Here is a 25,098-nt window from a genome sequence, read left to right as displayed (position 1 = left end):
AATTAAGCACCCTTTCCATCTCATGAATCTAAGAGGACGAAATCGTCACTTCTTGATAAACTGTCACCGAATATCAAAAGAAAAAAGGATGATGCTGTGTTAGAAGGTCTTTTTTGTACATAATAACTTGCATCTTAGAACACGTAGACGAAATGCAATGTTCCCAGCCATGTCATCGTGCTTTTGGAGACAGGAGTCTGCTCTTTGGAAACGCTGCCAGTTAAGAAGTTTGTCATTATCCTTTTAGAATCATCTCTGCTCGCACTTATTGGAAGATTTGCATGTTCTGCTGATGTTGTCCATCAGTGTTTTCCAGAAAAGTATCCAATGATATTTTCCTGGATAGTAGTCAGTTCCTTCTCGTAAATAAAATCTAAAATATTTACCCACCCAAACATACCTGTCACTTGCCATTATTTTTGTTATCACATGATCTGTTGAGGGTGACGCAGTGGCACAGTAGGTAGTGCTGTCGCCTCACAGCAAGAAGGTCGCTGGGTCGCTGGTTCGAACCTCAGCTCAGTTGGCGTTTCTGTGTGGAGTTTGCATGTTCTCCCTGCCTCCGCGTGGGATTCCTCCGGGTGCTCCGGATTCCCCCACAGTCCAAAGACATGCTGTACAGGTGAATTGGGTAGGCTAAATTGTCCGTAGTGTATGAGTGTGTGTGAATGTGTGTGTGTATGTTTCCCAGGGTTAACCCAAGGGTTGCGGCTGGAAGGGCATCCGATGCGTAAAAAGTTGGCTGGATAAGTTGGCGGTTCAATCTGCTGTGGCGACCCTGGATTAATAAAGGGACTAAGCCGACAAGAAAATAAATGAATGAATGAATGAATGAATGAATGAATGAATGAATGAATGATCTGTTGAAGCAAAATCTCATGACTTTTTGGATCTAAATGTTGGAATTTATTCAGTAAATGCATTTACATCATAGATTATACAGTTTTCTTTTTTCTTATTGGATAAAAAGTATGTAGGACTGAATATTTTTTCCAGATGCTAGATGTTAGTCAGATAATGTTTCTATGTTTCTTCTTAATGCCAACTGTGTAAAAAATATCGATTAAAAAGCTCAGGATAAACCGCTATTTGTTTAACTTCAAGCTCTGCTTCAGTTGCTTGACGCGTGTACACATGAAGTGAAGGAGTGCTCCGGTGAGCGCCAGCACACACACATATTATGTACATCTTGACATTCGAAAGTGTCCCTCCATATGTTTTCATCGAAGTTGTTCACAATACTTATCCCTCCACAGAATTTGTAATGTAATCAAATGTGTAGCTGCACTTTTCGCTTCTGTCTTTGGCTGTCTCTCGGACGAATGAATGCTAAAGCTTTAAATAGAAGTAAAACCATCAACAATAGCCTGACCCCTTCGATGTGCACCCATTTAGTGCTCACAGAAGGTCCTTGTCTCTGTGAAAAGCACTTTTGGAATTCCCCAGTTGAGTCGTTCCAAAAAAATGTTGGATATTTACTGGTATCACTGTGTGAAAGAGGCTATTGTCTAATCATTTTGTTTTATCCTATCACTTTTCAAACTAGCATACAACATAATTTTGCATGTTCAAACTTTAGTGGAACCGTGGCTATAGAGTATGTTTATTTTAACATTCAAGTACATGTTCTTTTTCTACACGAGATTGTGGGACTTGTTAAATAGTGAATCTCTGACCTAACCCCAACCAAGGCACTGACCCAAACCCAACCAATAGTGTTTTCAAAAGAAAAGTAAGAAAAGTGCATTACAACCATGTAGTTTTACCTTGATATTACAATGCTTTTATATCTTTTGTGGAACTGTGCTTTACTAAATTTGAACCCAAGCGTTCTGCATCAATAGTACAAAAATTGTCCATATAGAGTTAAGGCAAATGCATTTCATCACAAATCTTAGACACCATTAAATTGATATATGGTTTTTATTTGGTGCTGTGCAAATAACTGCATGAGTTAAATAGTTTATTTGTCAATAATATGTCCTGTAAATATAATCAATGTGAAAATGAACACTATTTGTTGGCCTTTACTGCCCTATGGCAATCATTGTACAAACTGCAAAGTATGTTTTTGTCATTTCACAAAATGTATCAGCTGAAACATATAATTCCAATAAGCTAGTATTTGTTTTCCCCTCAAGAGAAGTTTTAGTTAGCCTCTGAAGTGCTTGACCCCTTAATTACTATATTTTTAGTTTTATTTTATTCTCAATAAAACCCATTCTTCATTTTGCATTTGAGTCCTCACCTCCTTCTCATCAAGCCCTGATATTTATATTCCTAATATATAATTTTCTGACACATTTTGAAGGTTTACTTAAACTTGTAGGGCCATTGAAAGGAAATTCTGTGCAAATAGACATTGCTTTTGGCCTCACATATGAGCACAACATTCCATGTTACTTTCCACATATTCTTACTTTCTCCAATCCTATTTCACCTCCTCTCACTGAACATTCGTAGCTCAGAGGGTCTTCGGTAAAGCTGGTGGTGAATGTCTTTGTCAGATGAGGTGTTGGAGTGAGAGTCTACAGACACATTCTTTCCTCTCCCACACTCACTCTTCTGCTTTATTAACGTTTGAGAAATTACTCTGCAGAAATGAAATTAAATTTCAGCAGCCTCATCTCTCCCCCTGTGACTTCAGTGACATGAAAAAAAAAATTGCACAATTAGCGTGAATATATCATCTAACTTAGCAGGTCATATAATATTTATACCAGAGATCAAGTGATTATTCACTTTTTTCCATGGATTCATAATCTGGAGAGACTATTTCATGAACCAAAATTAGAATGGATCTCAAACTATGGGAATAGTGTCAGTAATGCCATGTCAATTGGTATTACTTAAATAAGATTAAATTACTTAAGCCTCCTTTCCACTGCACACGACATTCGGACACGACTGTCGGAATACGCCCCCTTGTGGCAGTCGCACAGAATTTTCAGTTCTGACGTGCACCATCGGAAAGCTGTTCTCGCAATGTCGGAAATAAAGGAGTGCAAAAGCAAAAGCCTTTTTTCTCCATGCATTCACCATGGTTGAATGAATGAATGAATACTAGAAACTCATAGACTGCTAAAAATATTAGAGGGAATGTGGAAACAACATAAAACATTATATTTTTATTATTGTATTACTTACATTTATGAACAGAAATGTTTTTTTTTTTTAATATAGACTTTTTCTGATTCAAAAAATAACCAAAAAAACTATTTCTCATCTCGCGTGCACGGACCTGCTTGGACAACACTGGAATACATCACATCCGGTCGGCCGGTCGCCTACGGTCTAATCGCATTAGTTCAAATATTTCAATGGATCCTCAGCTCAATCTGAATTTTCCGCATATGGAGATGATCTGACCTCCACGCAGCTCTTGGACTGCTCTCTATTGGAATACAATGTCTCCCGGTCTGTCACTTGTCATTTGTCGTGTGCAGTGGAAAGTAAGCTTTAGATACGATAACTTAACAAAAATGGATTTGGAAAGATTTTAAGTTTTTCACTATTTACATTTGCACAACAGTTAATGCATTTCTCAAAACATTTAGTCATTTGTGCACATCATAGTAGCAGTTTCTCATTCCTTCCAACAAATTGTGAATGGTTTTAGACATGCATCGGTTGCTTTCATACAACTCTCTGCTGTTTTATAACATTATCATTTGCTTATGTCATTCATTCATTCATTTTCTTGTCGGCTTAGTCCCTTTATTAATCAGGGGTCGCCACAGCAGAATGAACTGCCAACTTATCCATCAAGTCTTTACGCAACGGATGCCTTTCCAGCCGCAACCCATCTGTGGGAAACATCCACACGCACACATTCATACACACTCATACACTACGGACAATTTAACCTACCCAATTCACCTGTGTCGCATGTCTTTGGACTGGGGGGAAACCGGAGGACCCGGAGGAAACCCACGCGAAGGCAGGGAGAACATGCAAACTCCATACAGAAACGCAAATAAAAATGAAAATTACAATAAAAATGGAAATATTGTTAAATAGTCTGAATTAAAAAAAACTCTCAGTGGCTTTAGTGCATTTTTCACAACACTATTTACATTTGGACAACAGTTGATTAACTGTTAATCTGTTATATTATTGCAGTTCATATTGGAACTGAACCTACAACACACACAGGTCTATAAATCATTCATGAAATTTTTCAGTTTAGAAGACATTTTCAGGAAAAAAATAAATAAGTAAAAAGTTTATAAATTTGCTTGACAGATTTTGACAATAGGTTCAACGTTTTTGTATGCAATGCCTCAAGTAATGAAATAAGGACCATTAGTTTTATTTGAAATGACTATTCAGCATTCACAAGTTTAGTTAATTGACTGACTTGACATAAGCAAATGCTAATGTTACAAAAGCAGAGAGTTGAAAGCAATTGATGCCTGTCCAAAAGCATTTGCAATTTGTTGGAAGGAATGAGAAACTGCTACTATGATGTGCACAAATTACTAATTGTTTTGAGAAATACATTAACTGTTGTGCAAATGTAGTGTTGAGAAATGCACTAAAGACACTGAGAAAAACTGTAACATAATTGTTTTACTGTTATGCAAAGCAATTTTTTGTTTCTTTATTCCAGTATGATATACTGGATTATACTTTCCTCACTTTATCTTTTATCGTTTGATTTTCAAGGACGATAGATAGATAGATAGACAGACAGACAGACAGACAGACAGACAGACAGACTGATATATAATGTGAATTATATTGCAAATATACTTTTCTCACTTCATCTTTCACCTTATATGGTTCTGTATGTGGGTTTAACAGCTTATAGATATCTGCATATGGAAACATGAATAGGCATATAAATATTCAAATAATATAATAATAATACTTAAATAATATGCATATTGAAAATGCCACCTTATATGCATATTCTTACATTTTTTTTTCTCAGTCACTTCAGTACATTTCTCCGATCAGAATTGAAATGATCAAAACTACATGTAGACTGAAGTAATTGACAGCTATGTTTTTGTTCAATTATTGGTAAGGGTTTGAAAATTAAACAAAATATATATTAAAACAAAATTACTAGTATTATTGTATTATTAAATGCATTTAATTTTAATAGTTTTTGATTGAGCGAGTAAAAAACTTTTTTAACTGGGATATTTGAGGAAAAAAAAACATTAGCATTTACCTCTGTGTAAGTCTAAAATTTTGTTCATAACGGTCTTACAAATGTCTTAAAAAGTCTTAAGCTTAACTTGGTGAAACCTGCAGAAACCCTATCCCTTAAAAGCTTTTCAAGGAGAAATTGAAAAAATATCCAATATAGTGATTACAATATTAATATTATTTAGATAGATAGATAGATAGATAGATAGATAGATAGATAGATAGATAGATAGATAGATAGATAGATAGATAGATAGATAGATAGATAGATAGATAGATAGATAGATAGATAGATAGATTAGGCATTGTCTAAAAAAGGCACATAGGTTACCCCTTTTTTCTTTAGTCTTTTGTGTCCCCAGAATGTGTCTGAAAAGTTTCAGCTCAATACACCTATCAGAGTATTTATTATAGCTGTTTAAAATGTCTGTATTATAGCTGGAAAAAGGTTGTTGCTGTTTTTTTGCACTGGGCCTTTAAGGCTAGTCATCCCCGCCCACCGTTCCCATGTGCCTGTCAGCAGCCTGCCTCAATCGCAGCCCTCGGCTGCCTCAGGAAGCAGATCTCACGTAACGTTTGTGAGAAATACTACAGTAAGGACTTTACTCCTACGTCAAGTTGCGGTCAATCTGAAAACCGCTCCAATTGGTCCGCCGTTTTTATGTTGTTAATTTGAGAAAAAAGGACTGGGTGTGTTTATTTTACCCCAATATGACAGTATATACACTATATTTACACACATGTCTGTCCAAAAAGCTTTAAAAGTGATTTTTCACCATAGGTGCCCTTTAAGTACACTTATAAAACAGCACTCAATTACAATCCATTTAAATTGAAAAACAAATCCAGAGAACTTTTTTATTTTGCTTAAACTTCCTGATTTAGCCTCAGTTAATGGACCGAATCTGGCCCAAATCCAAAACTGTCTGTAGACATTGAGGCCAAGACTGTGTAAATGAGATGTGATTATAGAGGCAGAAAGAGAAGAGGCCGGGTATGAATATATTCCCACTGGTTTGCACTGCAGCCTCATCACCATCTCTGTAGATCTGAACGCTCTTCTCCCTCCCTGATGTCTCAACCTTGATTACTCTCTCTCTCTCTTTCTCCCCCTCCACTTCATTGATCTCTCGCTTCTGCACTCTCAGGCCCTGGGTCTAGTTTCTCTGCTGTCTGATCCCAGTCTGGTTTTCAAGGAGTTGAAATGCTGTCAGTGCAAGATCAACCACAATCCTCACGAGCCCCTTCCTCCTTCCATCCCAGACTAACAGAGACTGAATTTCAGCCTTCAGTCTTCACATTTCAAAGCAAATGCTCGTCGTCCAGTGAGATTTTCTTATGCTCGTCCAACTTTAGATTTTCTCGCTACAACTAGGCCTGCTGTGAACGGTTTAATCTCTCTAGTTTTTCGGTTTGACTTGGCAACCCATTGGAAAAGGCAACCCAGATCAGCACAGCAAGTTGACAAATACTCGAGGCGCAACATGAGCACAACTTTATTTGCTACTCCTTTCAAAAGCTTTTTCAAGGACAATTTAGAATAAGTCCAATATAGTGATTATACTATTACATATTATTTAGTGATATTAAGATGAATGGATGGAGGGAGGTAGGGTGGATTGGTGCATATGAAGAAGCATGGAGGCAGTGGTTTTTATATTCATGTAGGCTAGAAAATAATACGTTTTGTAATATTTTAACCTTTAATTCTTTTTCATTTAAGATATTTGCGTATTGCTGTACACCCTGTATGCATTAAGCAAGGTGTAAGCAAGGCGCACAATCAGCGCGATCTGCACTGGACTTTGGAATTGCTTTGATCTGGTCTATTGTGCAGTCTCTTATAGTTTCTCAAAATAGCTACATGCCAGCAATGCGTCTCAACACACCTCCTTTTGTAGACCAGAACGCCTATGGGTGCACATATGAGTGCAAATGTATTTGCTATTTAAACAGCATGGTGCAAAACGTCAAAACGACTCTTGTGTTGAGCTGAAACCAACAAACAACAATTGCATTGTGTCTTGCGTTGCATTGCGCCGGGTGTATGATAGGACCCAAAAAGCATGGTTCACCCAAAACTATAAAATCAGTCAGCATTTACAAACCATCCACTTGTTCCATAAACTGTGTCTTTTTTCTGTTCATCATAAATGAAGATATTTAGAAAACATTTTGAAAGCCTATAATCTTTGACTTCGATGTCAGTGGTTACTGGTTTTTAACATTATCCAAAATATATTATTTTGGGTTTTACAGAAAGAAAAAAATAACACTTATATAAGTTGAGGGAAAGTAAATAGTGATTAAATTTTTAACACAGGCCCAGTGTGTTGTACTCCCAATGTACTCCCGTATAAATTTCTGGAGAGCGTGAATTATGTAGCCAGAGCTACGTACTGTATAACAGCATTTCGTCTTTAAAACAAATGCTAAAGGGCAATATGATGCCACAGCTGGCTTTTGTTTGTTGTATATTCATTATTGGTAGGTCTTATATAAAATAACAATAATACTTTCTTACATTTATATAGCGCTTTTCTGGGCACTCAAAGTGCTTTACACATAGGTGGGAATCTTCTCATCCGCCACCAGTGATCAGCATCCATCTGGATGATGCGACTGCAGCCATTTATTGCCAGACCACACACCAGCTGATTGGTGGAGAGGAGACAGAGTGATTAAGTCAATTATGACATAAGGATGGTTAGGAGGCCAGGATGGACAGAGACCAGTGGGCAGGTTTGGCCAGGATGCCGGAGTTAAACCCCTACTCTTTTCGAAGGACATTGTGGGATTTTCAACGACCACAAAGAGTCAGCACCTTGGTTTAATATCTCAACCGAAACATGTCAGATGAGCAGTATAGAGTCCCCGTCACTATACTGGGGCATTAGGACCCACACAGACCGCCAGTTGGATGGTTCCTGCTGGCCTCACTAACACCACTTCTGGCAGCAACCTAGCTGGGTAGGAAGGTGGTGGGTGGAAAGATTGGTTGGTCGGTCAGTCCGTCAGTCAACAGTGGCCTTTGCCATCTGGTGGGTTTACGCAAGAACAACAAATAAGAATGACACTCACGAGACAAATTTGAGATCTAAAAAAGCATACACATCAGCCTCTGGTGGATTTGCAAAAACAAAAACTGCAAGAAATGTACTTCCTGTGACGTATTTTGTTATCTCCAGAAATGTATATAGAGGCACACATCAATAATTAGCCTGGGTTGGTAGAGTTTCATTAGAGAATAAACAAAATATGAAGAGTAGAACAGCTTTTTTATTCTGAAGTATTCAACAGCAATGGTGAATATGTTGTGAGATGTTGCATCGCTAACTGTATTTTAAATATAAAAAAAAAAAACTTGCCAGTTTGAATATTTATCACAGTATGCTGCGTTTCTAGGTATTGCCTGGTTTGATTTCTCCTCGAAGGGATGCGTAAGCCTTACCTCAGCATTGTAACCTTATACCATAAGTTTATGCATTAATAGCTGTCAGCTATTTCCCACTTACTTTTAATGTTATACAATCAGAATAATACTTGAGTTTTAGCCTAGTTATTTTGGTGTTTATATCAGGTTACTTGTCTGGCGTTAATGAAGTGTAAATGTCAAGCCTTGGAGTCTGTGGCATCTGCGGTCAACCCCAGTCAGCCACGGCCCAAATTAAACCCTGGTGTAATTTCAGAAATGCCTTTATTAGATTTCAGAGCCATGTCCCTCTTGTCAACACCATCAGATATTTATGAAATCAAGCAATGGCAAAAGTCAGTCTTCATCCTTGAGGTCCTCTATTCATATTCCACCTGCTGTGAGTTTAATAAAGTCACACAGGCTTCGCTGAGGTAGATTCGCTTAGGTTTTAAACAGATTTGTCAAACTACGTAATATTTGACACGACAGTGCAGACACACACTGAGTAATAAAAACACACATTTCATTTTCTTACAGGGGGATTTGTGAGAAATGGAAGAAGCAGAACTGAAGCGTAGGCGAATACATCTCAATCATGTCAATCTAAGATCCTTTAATGCCATTTTATAAACTTTTCTGAGACCCATATGAAAACCAGTTGACACAAATTGAACTCGTACAAATAATAAATATCTAAGAAAAGTTATAAAATATATATGCAAGTTACTGCTTGTGTGTGTTTGTTAATGTATTTATTTATTTATTATTATTATTTATTTTTTACACATAAACATACAAACTGAGAATTGCGCAAAGTACTGTAGTTAGAATTGCAAGAGGCTAATACAATTAAAAATAAAACAAATAAAGATTCAAATCAATTTTTGCCTGTTACTTTGTGATTGGATGTTGCAATTTTTAGTTTTAGTTCAAAAAGTTTTATGAGTAATACATTTATGAATTATAAATGCCATAATTATGACTTTCCCCCTATGATTTGAAACTATTTCTCATGATTACAATTTCATATCTTCGATTTAGTTTAGAATTTTTTTTAAAAATAGGCTTATAATTATGAGAGATGAAGTTGTGATTTGATTATGACTTTCATTGCATTACATTATGTTTGAGAGCGCTTTTAAACTTTACATTTTAAGCTTTAAACTTGCAGAAACAAAGTTCAGTTTCTGAGATTTCTCTTGCAGTTGCAAGGTTACAGTGTGTCCATTATATATGATATCAATTATGAGAACAAGTAATTTCAGCACAGGCTCATTGTGAAAACTTACCCTCGTATACATATCTGGAGAGCACAAATTATGTAGCCAGAGCAACATTTGGCTACATTTCATCTTTAAATCAAACACTACGTGTCAGTATATCCCCACCAATGGCTTCTGTTTGTTAATACGTTGCTGGCAGACTCCTTACCTCTATGTTAACGGCTTTTCTGCTTTTACCAGTTTGCCCAGTGGCTCACTAGGTACTTTGACAGACTTGAGATGCAGAGAGGAATTAACTGTGACAATGTGGTTTGTGTCTGGCAAAAAACAGTCCCAGAAACAGGTAAAAACAAAAGGCAAACAATAAAATAAAGAAGTGAATAACAATGTGAGAACGTGGTAAGATTTGAAAATGTAAAAATCAGGCGGCCATAAGGACCTTTTTCTGTATTGCTTTTGAAAACACTGTCGGTTGGGTTTAGGGAAGAGGGTGACCAGGTAAGTTGGTGCTTTTGAAAACACTATCGGTTGGATTTAGGGAAGGAGGTAGGTGGATTGGTCGGTTGGTCAGTCAGTAAGTCAGTCAGTTGACAGCGCCCTCTAGTGGATTTACATGAGAAAAGCAGGTGTGAATGGAAATTTGAGATCTGAAAATCCATACCTCTGGTGTCAAATCTTTGGTGTGTTTGTGTTGTGTTTTCCCATGTACTTTAAGTTTGCATCATGTAACCCCTTTGTTCTGTTTCCAGCTGTTTTCTAATGATCATGAGTTCCACCTGTTGTGTCAACCATGTTTGTGATTTGTGTAATCATGTCCAGTGTATTTATACTTCTGGGTTTTGTTCAGTCTTTCGTATTGAATTGTCATGAATGGTCTCTGCTTGTGATTCCTGCGTGGCGATGTTCCAGTGCCTGTAATGAGTGTTTTGTTAATGAGTGAAGTTTTGTTTATAAACTAATTTCAAGAGGATCACATGCTTATGATTGCTTGCAGCCGGTCCCGCATTATTCAATTTATGATTTACCAATCAGACGATTGCTAGGCCACAACAAATAATAATAATAAAGAATAAAGAATCCCCCCTTCCACCCCTAGTCCTCCTCCTTTTCTAGATGGGTGGCACGGTGGCTCAGTGGTTAGCACTGTTGCCTCACAGCAAGAGTGTCACTGGTTCTAGTCCTTACCAAGCCAGCCAACATTACTGTGCAGAGTTTACACATGGGTTTCTCCCGGGTTCCCCGGTTTCCTCCCACCGTCCAAAAATGTGCAACTTAAGTTTATTGACTAATCCAAATCTGCACCATAGACATTCCTAGTAAGTTGCTATCTCTTAAGAGTAAGTTGCTATCTCTTAAGAGCAATCACTATCTGTTCATTAGCTGCTACAGTAGGGGAGTACTCGAGATCTACCTGAGGTCAGACTTTGAGCAAACATGAGGGAGCCCCAGGATCGAGGATCTTATGAGCAAATAATGTTTTAAATAATGAGCTTGTTATGTCAAACAAGCTTTATAATCAATCATCAGCTAAGTGTGAACTCTTGAAATGCACATTATTTTGATAATTCCTGAGTTTTGTGCATTTTTAAGAAGAGCAAACGTGACTGACGTGACAAATCTGGTGGATTTGCAAAAACAAAAACTGTCAAAAAAGTAACTCCTGGGATGTATTTCGCACTGTCCAGAAATGTATATAGGGGTATGTATCAATAATAAGTCTGGGTTGAATAATTTTTAGCAATTTTGTTAAGCAAGGCCCAATCCCAATTCTACCCCTTGGGCCACAGGTGTCAAACTCAGTTCCAAAAGGGCCGCAGCTCTACACAGTTTAGTTCCAACACTAATTAAACACACCTGATCAAACTAATTGAGTCCTTCAGGCTTGTTTGAAATCTACAGGTAAGTGTGTTGGAGCAGGGTTGGAACTAAACTGTGCAGGGCTTCGTCCCTCCAGGAATTGAGTTTGACACCCCTGCCTTAGCCCTTCCCTTAACCCCTACCCTTCGTTTTGCGTGTGCCAGTGAAGGGGTAGTGGTGTCCCAATTCTCTTTAGCTTGAAGGCGTAGGGCTAAGGACAAGGGATATACACCCCTTCAAATGAAGACTTTTCAGGACCACACTTGAAACCAAGGGGTAAGAAAAAATTCCCAGAATACCCCAGCAACAGCTGCACACGGAAGTAAGGAGATCCACAAATTAGTATTTTTTGTCATTATTACAAATGTTTACAACAAACAACCACCTTTTAATATATTTATGTAATGACGGGGGATGACACATACAACTGGGGTAAGATCCAAATGCAGGTTTATTCTTCGTCAGGCAAGCAATGGTAAATACAGGTGCAAACGGGTATGTGTAGGCAGTCCAGAATTGTAATCAGTAAACAGGCGAGAGGTCAAAAGGGAGAACAAGAGTACAAGGCTAGGTAAAACACGGGGAAACAAGACAACCCGTTGTAATGTCATCTATTGATAAACAAGACTTGGCAAAGTGAATAGGTGAGTGTGTGGCTTAAGTAGTGTGTGCAATCAGTCTCTGACAATCCTCAGGTGGTGGGAGTAATCAGTCTAGATGAGGAAGCATGTGTGAGTGTGACCTGAGTGCATGTATGAATATGTAGTCCAGAAATGGCGGATTTGTAGTCCATGGTTGTTGTTAGTGCAAACTAGTGATCTTATGGGATATATCGCTGATAATCGTGACAATTCTTGACCGTGTTCATGTTTTACAGCCATGCTTTTAAAAAAAAAAACTAAAATAAAAAACGCAAAATTTTTCTATTTGCGATCTATAATCCCTAATCATAACTCCTGTACAGCAGTCCCACAACTTTCTGACACTCGATGACACTGGAAAACCCTGTCAGAAAAGTCTAGTGGCTGTCAATGAGCTTTTTACAGTGTCTGCTATAATGTTGTTTTTGTGTGTTTATGTTGATGAGTATGGCCACTGTGTTAAATGCACAGTATTGCGATCTTATTGCCACATTATGATAACATAATATATGCCTTCAGTAATTTGCTGAAGATGAATACCAAAAAATAACATCACTGAAATCACTCCAGCAGTAGCGATCGTCTGATCTCATATTGAGCAAGAAATCGTGAGGACATATGATGACGTGTGCAGGTACTGTAGTGCTGTCCCAATTCTTAGGGGTAAATTTGGAAGCCCTTCCCCTTAACCCTCGTTTGTAAGAGCCAAGGGGAAGGGGTAGGGGTACAAAAATAGAATTGGGACTGGGCCTATATCTTAATTCTGAATTCTGACATCATTTCATTTCTCGTGGACAGTTTGTATCCGGTTATGAAAAAAGGTCATGATTTTTAACTCAATTTCTGAGAACAAGCTTTCATTAACATCAGATGCCCTCATTGTCAGCCTAGTTCAAATCATTTCTGAATAATTATTAATGCTCAGTATTATATACTTAGTTAAGATATTCAGTGATATAAGCTTCTTTATTTGTTTGTTTATTTTGCGAGATACTGAACTGCATCCTGAGATTCATTAACATGGTGAACTGTAATTTGAGCAGTGCATTGTTGTGATTACACCAGTTAAGACATACTTTGTGATGAGGCAGTAATAATATAATTCTTGTTAACTTATAACGAAGAAGTGTGTTCACAGCTTATTAACTGCGATATATCAGTGGAAACGGGGTGTTGTTTTTATTTCCCGGTTCAGCGTGTCACTGTAAACCCACAGGGGCTCATAAGCATGCAAATTTTGTTGCTGGAGCTCTTACACATACTGACAAAACTCATACAGACTTATAATTATGCTCATGAAGTCCAATGAAACAACGATCACACTGGTGTCATTTGACAGAAGCAGCTGTCGGTGTTTGTACTGGGGAAATATGAAAACGCTGTCTGAGTGAGAATACAATTCAGATCTTATGTTTCACTTCCTGGGAGGTTCAACATTTATTTTTCTCCATGGTTGTGTTTTTGGTGTTGGATGATTTAAATGGCTTTACACCTGTATGACTCAGGACTGGAGGAGGATGTGTTTCTGTTTCATTTCTTTTTCTTCATACCCTTCATTGTCTGGCACTTGCTGTTGCATAACAAAGCAAGTTTAATGGCGCTGCTGTGATTTAGCTTTACTTTTCTTTGCACAATTTCCTCAGCAATATTTGATAGATTTATTTGCTAATTTAAAAGCATACTTTAGGTTTGTTTTCTGAAATAATTTTGAAGTACGCATTTAAGTATGCACTTGTCCAACTGCTTATCAATGCAAATTTCTAATCAGCCAATCACATGGCAGCAACTTAATGCATTGAAAAAGGTATATGACCACTTGAGAGTAAGTAGATAGTGAGAAAATTTTCATTTTTGGGTGAACTATAAATTTAATTTGTTTGGGAAATAACTAAACACTAGTCATATTGAAACAGACAAACAGGATTCTGTAATGGCCTGTTTCCACTGAGTGGTACAATTCGATTTGGTACGCTTTTATGGCCGCTTCCACTGTCAAAAGGCATACCGAACCGAACCATACCACTTTTTTGGCACCCTTTCAAAAGGGTACCAAACATTAGAAAGGGTACAAAAAGGCAGAGTTGGATGTGCAGCTGAACACTATTGGCTTACAGAGATACGTCATTCGCTTACGTAACAAGCCAGAGTGAAAACAAAGGATCTGCCATGTTTAAAAACAAACCTGAGAGGACTAAAGTTTAATTAAATATACATATAATAACGAGCAATGGTCAAACAAACCTTGTCGTCGTCTTGATGAACAGCAACAAAGCCAAAAAGAAGAGCAGATTTACCCTGTGCCCCTTAGTTTTTTATGAGCCAGTCTGAAGCGCAAGCAGTTTCGCTTTCTTACTTACGCTAGCAGCACATCTATATCTGAAATAACAAACTTTTTGAGCTCATGATAATAACGTGCGCTTGATCATTGACGTGGTTTTGAAACCCGATCCTATCAGAAACTGGACACAGATGAGTGGTTTGCACTCACCGTGGGCCATATGTTGTGTTATTTTGAATCTAAATAAGGACTAAATGTATGCTGTGTGCAGTTCTTCTGTAGTTGGTAACATATCGGAGACTGTAAGGGGCTGTATGTGTTCATATATGTGGCATTTATTTATTTATTTTATATAATTACAGATGTTACAGAAGGTAGTTTTGCACTGTCATTGATCTGCAGTTATGATCAACTCATGTTCATAGAAAAGTTAGTAATAAACATTTATGCAGAAGTATTTTTGTGTATAAAGCATCTGTTTTGTGAGAAGTGCTTCTTATATGATAAGCTACCCATACAGCTTTACAGTAGACACTTTCTCGAGCGAAAATGACGTCAACTGAAAATTTACATTTACATTTAGTCATTTAGCAGACGCTTTTATCCAAAGCGACTTACAAATGAGAACAAGGAAGCAACTTACACAACTATAAGAGCAACAATGAATAAGTGCTATAGGCAAGTTTCAGGTCTGTAAAGTCTAAGAAGGAAAGTATTAGTATTTTTTTATTTTTATTTATTTTTTATTTTTTTGGGTACAGTTAGTGTGATATCCAGAGAGGCAATTGCAGATTAGAAAGTGAAGTGGAGACTAAATAATTGAGTTTTTAGTCGTTTCTTGAAAATAGCGAGTGACTCTGCCGTTCTGATGCAGTTAGGGAGTTCATTCCACCAACTGGGCAGATTGAACGTGAGCGTTCGCGAAAGTGATTTCTTCCCTCTTTGGGATGGAACCACGAGGCGACATTCATTCACAGAACGCAAGTTTCTGGAGGGCACATAGATCTGCAGAAGTGAGAGCAGATAAGAAGGAGCAAGGCCAGAAGTCGCTTTGTAGGCAAACATCAGAGCTTTGAATTTGATGCAAGCAGCAACTGGCAGCCAGTGCAAACGGACTAGCAGCGGAGTGACATGTGCTCGTTTAGGTTCATTGAAGACCACTCGTGCTGCTGTTTCTGTCATACACCATGCCCACCAAAAGGGTATCCTTGGTAGTGGAAACGCAAGCCTGATAAAGGTGACCTGTACCGACCCGAACCGTACTGTGCCAGTCAGTGGAAACAAGTCATGAGTCACAACTTGATTTAAAGGAGTACCTGAGGAGAAAAACAGTCCGTTCATCCAGGCAGAAAGTTGAGGCATCAGATACAGATTTTCACATCTTCAGCCAGTCTAAATATGACATTTACTTGTCATTTTTGTTAAATGTCAATTTGATTACAGAGCAACAAAACAATCAATTCAATTTGGTGGTTTTGAGAATTACTTCAAATTAAAAAAAAAAAAAAAGTGGCTCAAAATGTTTCAGTTTAAAGTACAACTATACAGTTAATTACACAATTACAGTTTTTGGAGAGTGCTGTTTAATGTAGAGAAGATTTTCTTTCCAACACATTTTAAACATAATTATTTTCTAATACCTAATTAACTAGTTTCTACTAAATATTTTAACATCATTTAGTTATTTTGCAAGATATGACTATTCAGTTTAAATGACAAGATAGATCAATAAGTAAATACATTTTTTTTTCAGCAACACTTAAAGAAGTAAGACTTCAATCTCTGTATTTATCTTTAAATTAACTGTATAAGTGTTTTAAGTTTGTTGAGAACCAGAATGTAAGATCACGTTGAGCTATATATATATATATATATATATATATATATATATATATATATATATATATATATATATATATATATATATATATATATATATATATATATATATATATATATATAAATTATTCATTAAAGGGGAATCATAGGTCTCTGATGCCCCTGGAGTGATGCCCACAGCAAGAAGGTCGCTGGTTCAAGCCTTAGTCAGTTGGCATTCCTGTGTGGAGTTGGCATGTTCTCCCAGTGTTGGGGTGGGTTTCCTTTGGGTTTCTCCCACTGTCTAAAGATATGTGCTATAAGTGAATTGAATAAGCTAAATTGGTTGTCATGTGTGTGCTTGAGACTGTGTATATGGGTGTTTCCCAGTGTTGGTTTGCAGCTGGAAAGGCATCTGCTGCATAAAACATATGCTGGATAGGATAGCGGTTCATTTCACTGTGGCTACCCCTGATTTATAAAGGAACTAAGCTGAAAAGAAATTAAATGAATGATCTTGTAACCAGAGGCTGGCCACATTCACACACTTTTGCCCCACAACTGTTTAAACCAGGGGTGGGCAAACTTAGTCCTGGAAGGCCGGTGTCCTGCATAGTTTAGCTCCTACTCTAATTAAAAACATCTTAACATGCCAATCAGTGTCTTCAAAATCACTAGAAATCTATAAACAGGTGTGTTTAATTAGAGTTGGAGATAAATTGTGCAGGACATCAGCCCCTTTGGGACGGAGTTTGCCCACCCCTGGTTTAAACCGATTATAAAAGTGTTTTTTGCTTAATAGGTCTCCTTTAAGTATTAAAGAGTACAAATTCCAATGCATTTTTGGGATGTGATGACTCTGTGAGACCAATTATTTTATGATAGCTTCCTTGTAATTATGAAAAACTGTAACTCAAAACTTGTAAGTCAAAACTGCAACACAAGGTTGTCAAAGTAGTCAATTTTTCAAGCATTTTTATTACTTTTAATTTTTTTTTTACTTTATTTTAATATTTTTTTATAATAAAAGGTAGGGGTGTAACGGATCACTTGACACATTTCTTTATGGAAAAGATTAAAATCAACATCATATGCATTTAACACTCAAAAATTTAAGTTGTATAGGCAACAATTACATTATTACATCAAAAATATGCCACTGAATATTTCTTCAAAAATGACACATCTAGCAGTAAAACATGAAGTTTTATGAGTGAAAAACTGAATCATTTATTGAAAATGAGACTAAAAATAAATATGAGTTTTACAAATTATGTTAGATTTCTACATTTATCATCATCAGCAACAGTAGTTAGTAACAGTGAATTTTTCACACTGCTGAATATTTTACAATGAATTTTTATTCGGCTGATTATTTCTTCATTTTATTTTTAATAAAATCACAGGTTCTTACTTCTGTTTGTTAAAACCAAAAGCGTCTTGAACTGCTGTTTTTGTAATAATGAAAAGCAAATTTCTTTTGTCTCCTCCCTTTTTGGCTGATCTGAAAAATGGGCTGATCTGTGACTAAAAAAACATTTTGTGATCCGAACCGTGAGATTTGTGATCTGTTACACTACTATTAATTGCCTATAACAGCCCTGATTTAATATACATTTACCTTGCCAGAAATAATTTATTATTGTCTGTCAATTTTTCTCAGATCATGAAAAATGTAATATGCACATTAACTATCATCAACCATTTCTGAAATTTCATAAAACAGCTGTCAAACAAATAACTCATTGTCACAGCAGTGTTTTGCTCACATTGCTTAAATTGTTTCTGCTTCCTTTCCGCAGTGGGAATCACAGGTTTCTAGCCTTCAAAATGAAACACCAGATTGCAGACAAAACATCAGAGAGCAAAGCAGATTTGATGCAAAAAATGTCACTTTAATGGCCCAGGGGAAACACAGCTCATCTGTTTTCTGGGGTTTTGTCAGGGATAAATGTGTTTATCTGATGCATTTTTCATTCTCTTGTTTTATTGTCTCTTTCTCTGTCAGATATACCAAGATGAAGACGGCGACCAATATCTACATCTTCAATCTGGCCCTGGCCGACGCGCTGGTTCTGGCTACTCTTCCCTTTCAGGGCACCGATGTGTTTCTGGGCTTCTGGCCGTTCGGTAATGCCCTGTGCAAGGTGGTGGTGTCCATTGATTACTATAACATGTTTACCAGTGTGTTCACCCTGACGGTGATGAGCATGGATCGATACGTGGCCGTCTGTCACCCGGTGAAGGCTCTGGACATGCGGACCCCACACAAGGCCAAGGTGGTCAATATCTGCGTGTGGGTTTTGGCTTCGGCTATTGGTGTTCCGGCGATGGTGCTTGGAGATGTGGAGCAGGACAACGGTGAGAGTGAGTTTAATTATTGTTTTACTTACCATGTGCAATTTAGCAATCTATTGTTTTTTTTTTTTATTACTATTATTTTTATTTATAAGCACACACAAAAAATTACTGAACATGTTTCATATCATACTTTTAATTAAATGACCAATTTCAGTTTCAGAAACACAGTACTGTATTGTAACATTTTAAATAGCTGAAAACTATTCAGTTCAAGTTTATTTGTATAGAGCTTTTCACAATGATTAATGTTTTAAAGCAGTTTTACAAAAGGTGCACATTATTGCATTACAATCGAAATCAGAAAAGGTAAGGTTTTTAGTTACCATAACCTTACTAGTTACTTACTATTAACTAATTAACTAGTAACTAAATGCTTTAAATAGATAATGGTATTAAATATAAACATAGTTAACCTGCAGTTATATGACAAAACCTTTAAATGTTCTATTTCTTCTGTTCAGGGCTGCATTTTTTGATTAACTGATGCTACTGTAAAATATTATTACATTTTACAGTAAAGGGTCTATTTTCTTTGAAGACAAAGTTGAATTTGCAACATCGTTATTTTAGTCTTCTGTATAACTTTAACATTCAAAGATCATTATAGTTCAGTTAACAACTGTTATGCTGCTGGATGATTTTGTCTGGTCTCTAGAACAGCATTTATTTAAAAGGAAATTGTGCACCATAATGAATATGTCTACTGCTGTGTTATTTAAGTATAATTAAGTTAATTTAGTAGTTTTTATTAAAATTTTAACTAGTATTCATTCATTCTTTCATCAATTAATTTAAGTATTATTTATCCACATTAGTTTTTTTTATTATTTTTGTTGTTTGTCACTACATAATGCAACAAATTGTTTAAATGAATAGGGTAAAAATTGTATTTGTATAAAATAAATATAATAAATATTATTCATTTAATAAAAAATACACTTTGTCGTCACATTGATATATATATATATATATATATATATATATATATATATATATATATATATATATATATATAAATATATATATATATATATATATATATATATATATATATATATATATATATATATATATATATATATATATATATATATATATATATACAGTTGAATTCAGAATTATTAGTCTCCCCGATTTAATAGCATTGCTGTTTTTTTTTCCAATTTCTGTTTAACAGACAGAATATTTTTTTCAACACATTTCTAAACATAATAGTTTTAATAACTCGTCTCTAATAACTAATTTATTTGATATTTGCCATGATGACAGTAAATATTATTTTACTAGATATTTTTCAAAACACTTCTATACAGCTTAACGTGACATTTAAAGGCTTAACTAGGTTAATTAGGTTAACTAGGCAGGTTAGAGTAATTAGGCAAGTTATTATATATTGATGGTTTCTTCTGTAGACTATCGGAAAAAAAAAAGCTTAAAGGGGCTAGTAATTTTGACATTAAAATGGTGTTTAAAAAATTAAAAACTGCTTTTATTCTAGCTGAAATAAAACAAATAAGACTTTCTCCAAAAGAAAAAATATTATTAGACATACTGTGAAAAATTTACTTTCTCTGTTACACATAATTTGGGAAATACTTTAAAAAGTAAAAAAAAATCAAAGGGAGGCTAATAATTCTGATTTCAACTGTGTATATATTTATATATCTAGCAAAAAAAAAGTTTCTTTTAATATAAAATTTAAATTTGAAATTTGAAAATGCACTTCATGTTTGTTTGTTTTTCTGTTAAATTCTCAGATTACTTGACTTTGAGGTATTTTGCATGGTCAACATAATTAACTACGCCCCTCCTCCAGTCAGTTTTGAAAACAAACAGAAATGTTAAGGAGGAGGAGTCTGTTAGGTTGTAATAAATCTTCTAAAAGCCTTTTCCCAATCTTTCTGAATGAAATGCCTACTTTACTACATCCATTCAGCTCACGGTAGAAAAACAAGCCACACCAACTGTTTTTTCATCTTATTGATATTCCGTTTCTCTAAGAACTGTTACAATACAAAAAAATAAAATAAATTTAAAAAATAACAGTCGCAGCTTTCATTTCATGTGGACTTTAATCATCACAACTGTGTTCAACTTTATTAATAATGCATATATTTAGAGCTGCAAATCACCATATATGACTTATACCTGATTGTTTGAAACGGAGGAGTAATGATGCTGAAAATCAATCTTTGCCACTAGAGAAAAAATAACATGTACAGTATAAAAGAAATATAATTATACTGTTTTTGCTGCATTTTTAAAATCAAATACCCTCTGACCTGGTGAGTAAAAGTGATTCCTGTATATTTGACCAACTGGATGCCAAAAAAACAGGTTGTAACAGCTGTTTTCTGTCAAAAAGTCCACTGTAGAAAATGTGTAAATAATTTCAGCAGCTCACAGACCAGTCAGTTAATATTAAACATTTATGCAACAGTCAGTCAAGAACAGCCGTTTTACTATCAGATAATATATGAATAACAACCCGCAACACCTGAGACATGCAGGAGAATCATAATATGACTGTATATGTGCAGTTTATTTGTCAGTAATTTATGCACCGTTAAGAGGCTTTAAAAAGCACATCCTGACCATTTGAATGTTAAATCTTCAGCAGTTTCAGGATCCACTGTAGAGGAGCTGTGGCTTTAAGCTCCTGATAATTATAACATTTGCTAATTGAATGAGATTCCTTTTTAGTCAAAGAAGCATGGAAATACCTTGCCACATTAATTGTAATGGCTCGAAACGGTATTAACCCCACACAGAGCTCGTCTTTTCTCTTAAGAATAAATAAGAGAGTGCTCTGCATTTTTAGTGTAACAGTGACTTCAGGTCATATTTTAAATAAATTTAATTCAAGAAAAAAAAAAGTGAAAAAAGGACAAATATGACCTGAAGTCACTGTTACACTCTTATTTAATAAATACATTTTATTTCAAACAATTGAAAACAAAAATATCGCACCAAACACATCTTGCACCTAATCATTTTAATGAACTTAAATTTGTCTGCAAATGATATGATGATAATCCAAACTATGAACCTGGTGTGATAAATTGCAATTGTATCCATCATAAAAGGTGTGTGTGGTTTTATCCCCATCAGAGGTCGTCTTTCCTCTTATGAATATTAATTAAAAAAAGAGTGCTGTACTTTTTCATTGTAAAAGTGACTTCAGGTCATATTTTAAATGAATTTAATAGAAGAAAAATAAGGGAAAAGAGGGAATTTTTATTAAAATAATGAAGTCACTCTTATTTGATTTATTTTAACTTTATTAGAAATGACTGTGCTTTATTATTATAATAAATAAATAAAAAAAAAAAAAAAAAAAAAAAAAATATATATATATATATATATATATATATATATATATATATATATATATATATATATATATATATATATATATATATATATATATATATTATTATTATTATTAATGGCATATTTCATAATTGAAAGCAAAAATTCCCATTATTAATTTTCATCACTGAGATGCTATTTGTTATGTTCTAAATTAGTTTTTACCTTTGTGTATTCCTTTTTTATTTCAGATAGAAATTGTTTGTAATTTAGTGCATGTGTGTTTGTCATTTCAATTTTAATTCTCATTCTGAAACATTTTATGTTAGCTTGCCAAATGGAGATAAGTGAAAAAAGACCAAAAATATATTATAAGTGTAAATTATTTAATAGATTTATTAATTTTAATTAACTTAAATGTCTGCAAATGGTACTATGATAATCCAAACTATAAGCCTAGAGTGATACAGAATATTGCAATTATGTCCATCAGTGAAGGTGTGTGTGTGTGTGTGTGTGTGTGTGTGTGTGTGTGTGTGTGTGTGTGTGTGTGTGTGTGTGTGTGTGTGTGTGTGTGTGTGTGTGTGTGTGTGTGTGTGTGTGTGTGTGTGTGTGTGTGTGTGTGTGTGTGTGTGTAAAGTCCTGTATCTCTGCACACCTTTAATGACATCTCAGCACACTCTTCTCTTTCAGTATCCATTATTCATGAATCTAACAGGTCCCAGAGAATAATGGAGAAACCCATTCAGCTGGATTAAAAAAAAAAGCTTCTCTGATCTCTAGTAATTACCACTAAACCAACACATTACAAATAGGACACAGAATTTACATGCAGATGAAGCCTAAACATCATGCTGTGCACAGACTGTTCATATATTTGTGCCAATTAGATGGTAATTTATGTAATTGGAGTTGCTTTATAAACAGTAGAGTAAACACATTTTAAATGCACCAAACCTTTTGAATAGTATGTACTGGGCAAATTATGTCTTTTGCATTCACCAAAACTGTTTCAATTTGATCTTAAAATCATAATAACAGTAATAATAATACTACTAATAATAATACTAATAATAATAATAATAATGAAAGAGTAAATTTATGAAATACTCTAATAGTTTAATATTCGATATTTTTGTTATAAAATGGGTTTTCGAAGCATTTTACAATTAGGGATCAGTAATTTCTTTTTTAAAAATGTTTGGTTTTGTAATTTTCACTTTTATGATTTATGATTTTTTTGATTTGTTTAATGTATCCTTGCTTTGCAAAAGCTTACATTTCTTAATAATAAAAAAAATGAATATTAGTAAAAATGTACAGTATATAAATGTACAGTATATAATGTAAATGTACTAAGTGCAGGTCTTTCGGTTCATACACAAGTGTAACAAGCGTAAAATCACTAAAATTTACAACAAAAGGAAGGCAGGACAACAAAACAATATGGTTGCAACATTTAACAGGTTTAACTTTATTTCATTTGATTAACAAATCTCTATAAAACCTCATTTCAAAGAATGAACAGCATTACTTCTTTATTTTTACTACTAGTTATATCACCAAATAAACATCTTGCATCTTTTGAAATCGCTCAGTCAGTGCAAAAGCTCATTAATTCATTCATTCATTATCCTTCGGCTTTGTCCCTTATTTATCTGGGGTCACCAAAGCCTAATGAACTGCCAACTTTTCCAGCGTATGTTTTATGCAGCATATACTTTTCCAGCCGCAATCAAGTACTGGTAAACACCCATACATGCTCACATCCACACTCATACACTATGGGCAATTTAGTTCACCAATTCACCTATAGCGCATGTCTTTGGACTTGTTGGGGAAACCGGAGCACCTGGTTGAAACCCAAGCCAACACGAGAAGAACATGCAAACTCCACACAGAAATGCCAACTGGTCTAGCCTGGACTTAAACCAGTGATCTTCTTGCTGTGAGGTGACAATGCTAACCACTGAGCCACTATGCCACCCCGCAAAAGGTTAATAAAATAAAAAAAGTATTTAAAAGTATATAAAAAATTAATTCAAGAAACCATTTTGTGTCAACAGCTCTAGTTCAGAATAATAAATTCTATTATTCAGGTAATATTAGCCTTAGCATTCATTGTATTTTGATTAGCCTGTTCATGATGTCTTAATTGCCTAATATATGTGTTAAAATTAATAAATATAATATAAATTAATATATTTTTACTGTGCTGCTGCTTAGGAAACTTGAAGCTAGGTCATGTACAGTAATCAGTAGTTTTTAAAGGTGTTGACAGCTGAATTAATAAAGATCCGTACACACAATTTGCAACACAAGAGTTCAGCAACAACCAATTTGGCTGATCGCACCTAACATACCAGCCATTCCAGCCTGATCTCAAGAGAAAACGAAAGTATTTTACGCTTTGCCAGTTTAGTGGTTTATTCGTACAAATTTCGTACGAGTTCAGTCATACGAAATTGTACGATTTTACAAAGGAGGCGTGGCACCTAACCCAACCGTCATTAGGGGTTGAGCAAATCGTACTAAAATGTATGAATTAGATTGTACAAATTCGTAGAAATTAGCCACTAAATGAAAAAGTTGAAAATTGTGAAGAAAGCAACATGCCTTTCATGTACATGATTTCCATGTACATTTGCACCAGACACGTTCTTGAAGGTGAGCGGGCTTGACAAACTACCTTAGGAACACTCTTCTCTTTCTAAAAAAACATGTGCTCTATTTACTGAGCACTAGCAGCTTTATATTTGGGTAGGCTAAATTGTCTGTAGTGTATGAGTGTGTATGGAGATGGGTTGCAGCTGGAAGGGCATCCGCTGCGTAAAAACGTGCTGGATAAGTTGGCGATTCATTCTGCTGTGGCAACCCCGGATTAATAAAGAGACTAAGCCAAAAAGAAAATGAATGAATGCATGTATATGATACATAAAGCTTTCTAAAATCCGGTGACACATCAAAGTGTAGTAAATAAAGCAGTAAATAGACACATATTCCCCCCGACATAAGCAGTGTGAATGTGTAGTG

The 25,098-nt window shown here is 35.3% G+C and overlaps 1 protein-coding gene across 12 annotated transcripts in view; it reads left to right on the top strand.

The window, feature by feature from the left end:
* oprl1 (opiate receptor-like 1) overlaps positions 1 to 25,098 on the top strand; it is a 317,839-nt gene that overhangs the window by 280,246 nt on the left and 12,495 nt on the right. For 8 of the 12 annotated variants that reach the window (XM_087305423.1, XM_087305419.1, XM_087305418.1 and 5 more), the window contains 1 exon segment: positions 18,401 to 18,759. In XM_087305423.1, coding sequence (XP_087161549.1) covers positions 18,401 to 18,759 — 359 coding nt within the window. 12 annotated transcript variants of the gene reach the window in all.

Source organism: Danio rerio, chromosome 23 (assembly GCF_052040795.2).
Source record: "Danio rerio strain M-AB ecotype USA chromosome 23, GRCz13ab, whole genome shotgun sequence".
Classification (NCBI taxonomy): Eukaryota; Metazoa; Chordata; class Actinopteri; order Cypriniformes; family Danionidae; genus Danio; species Danio rerio.
This window is presented reverse-complemented; position numbering and strand designations above follow the sequence as displayed.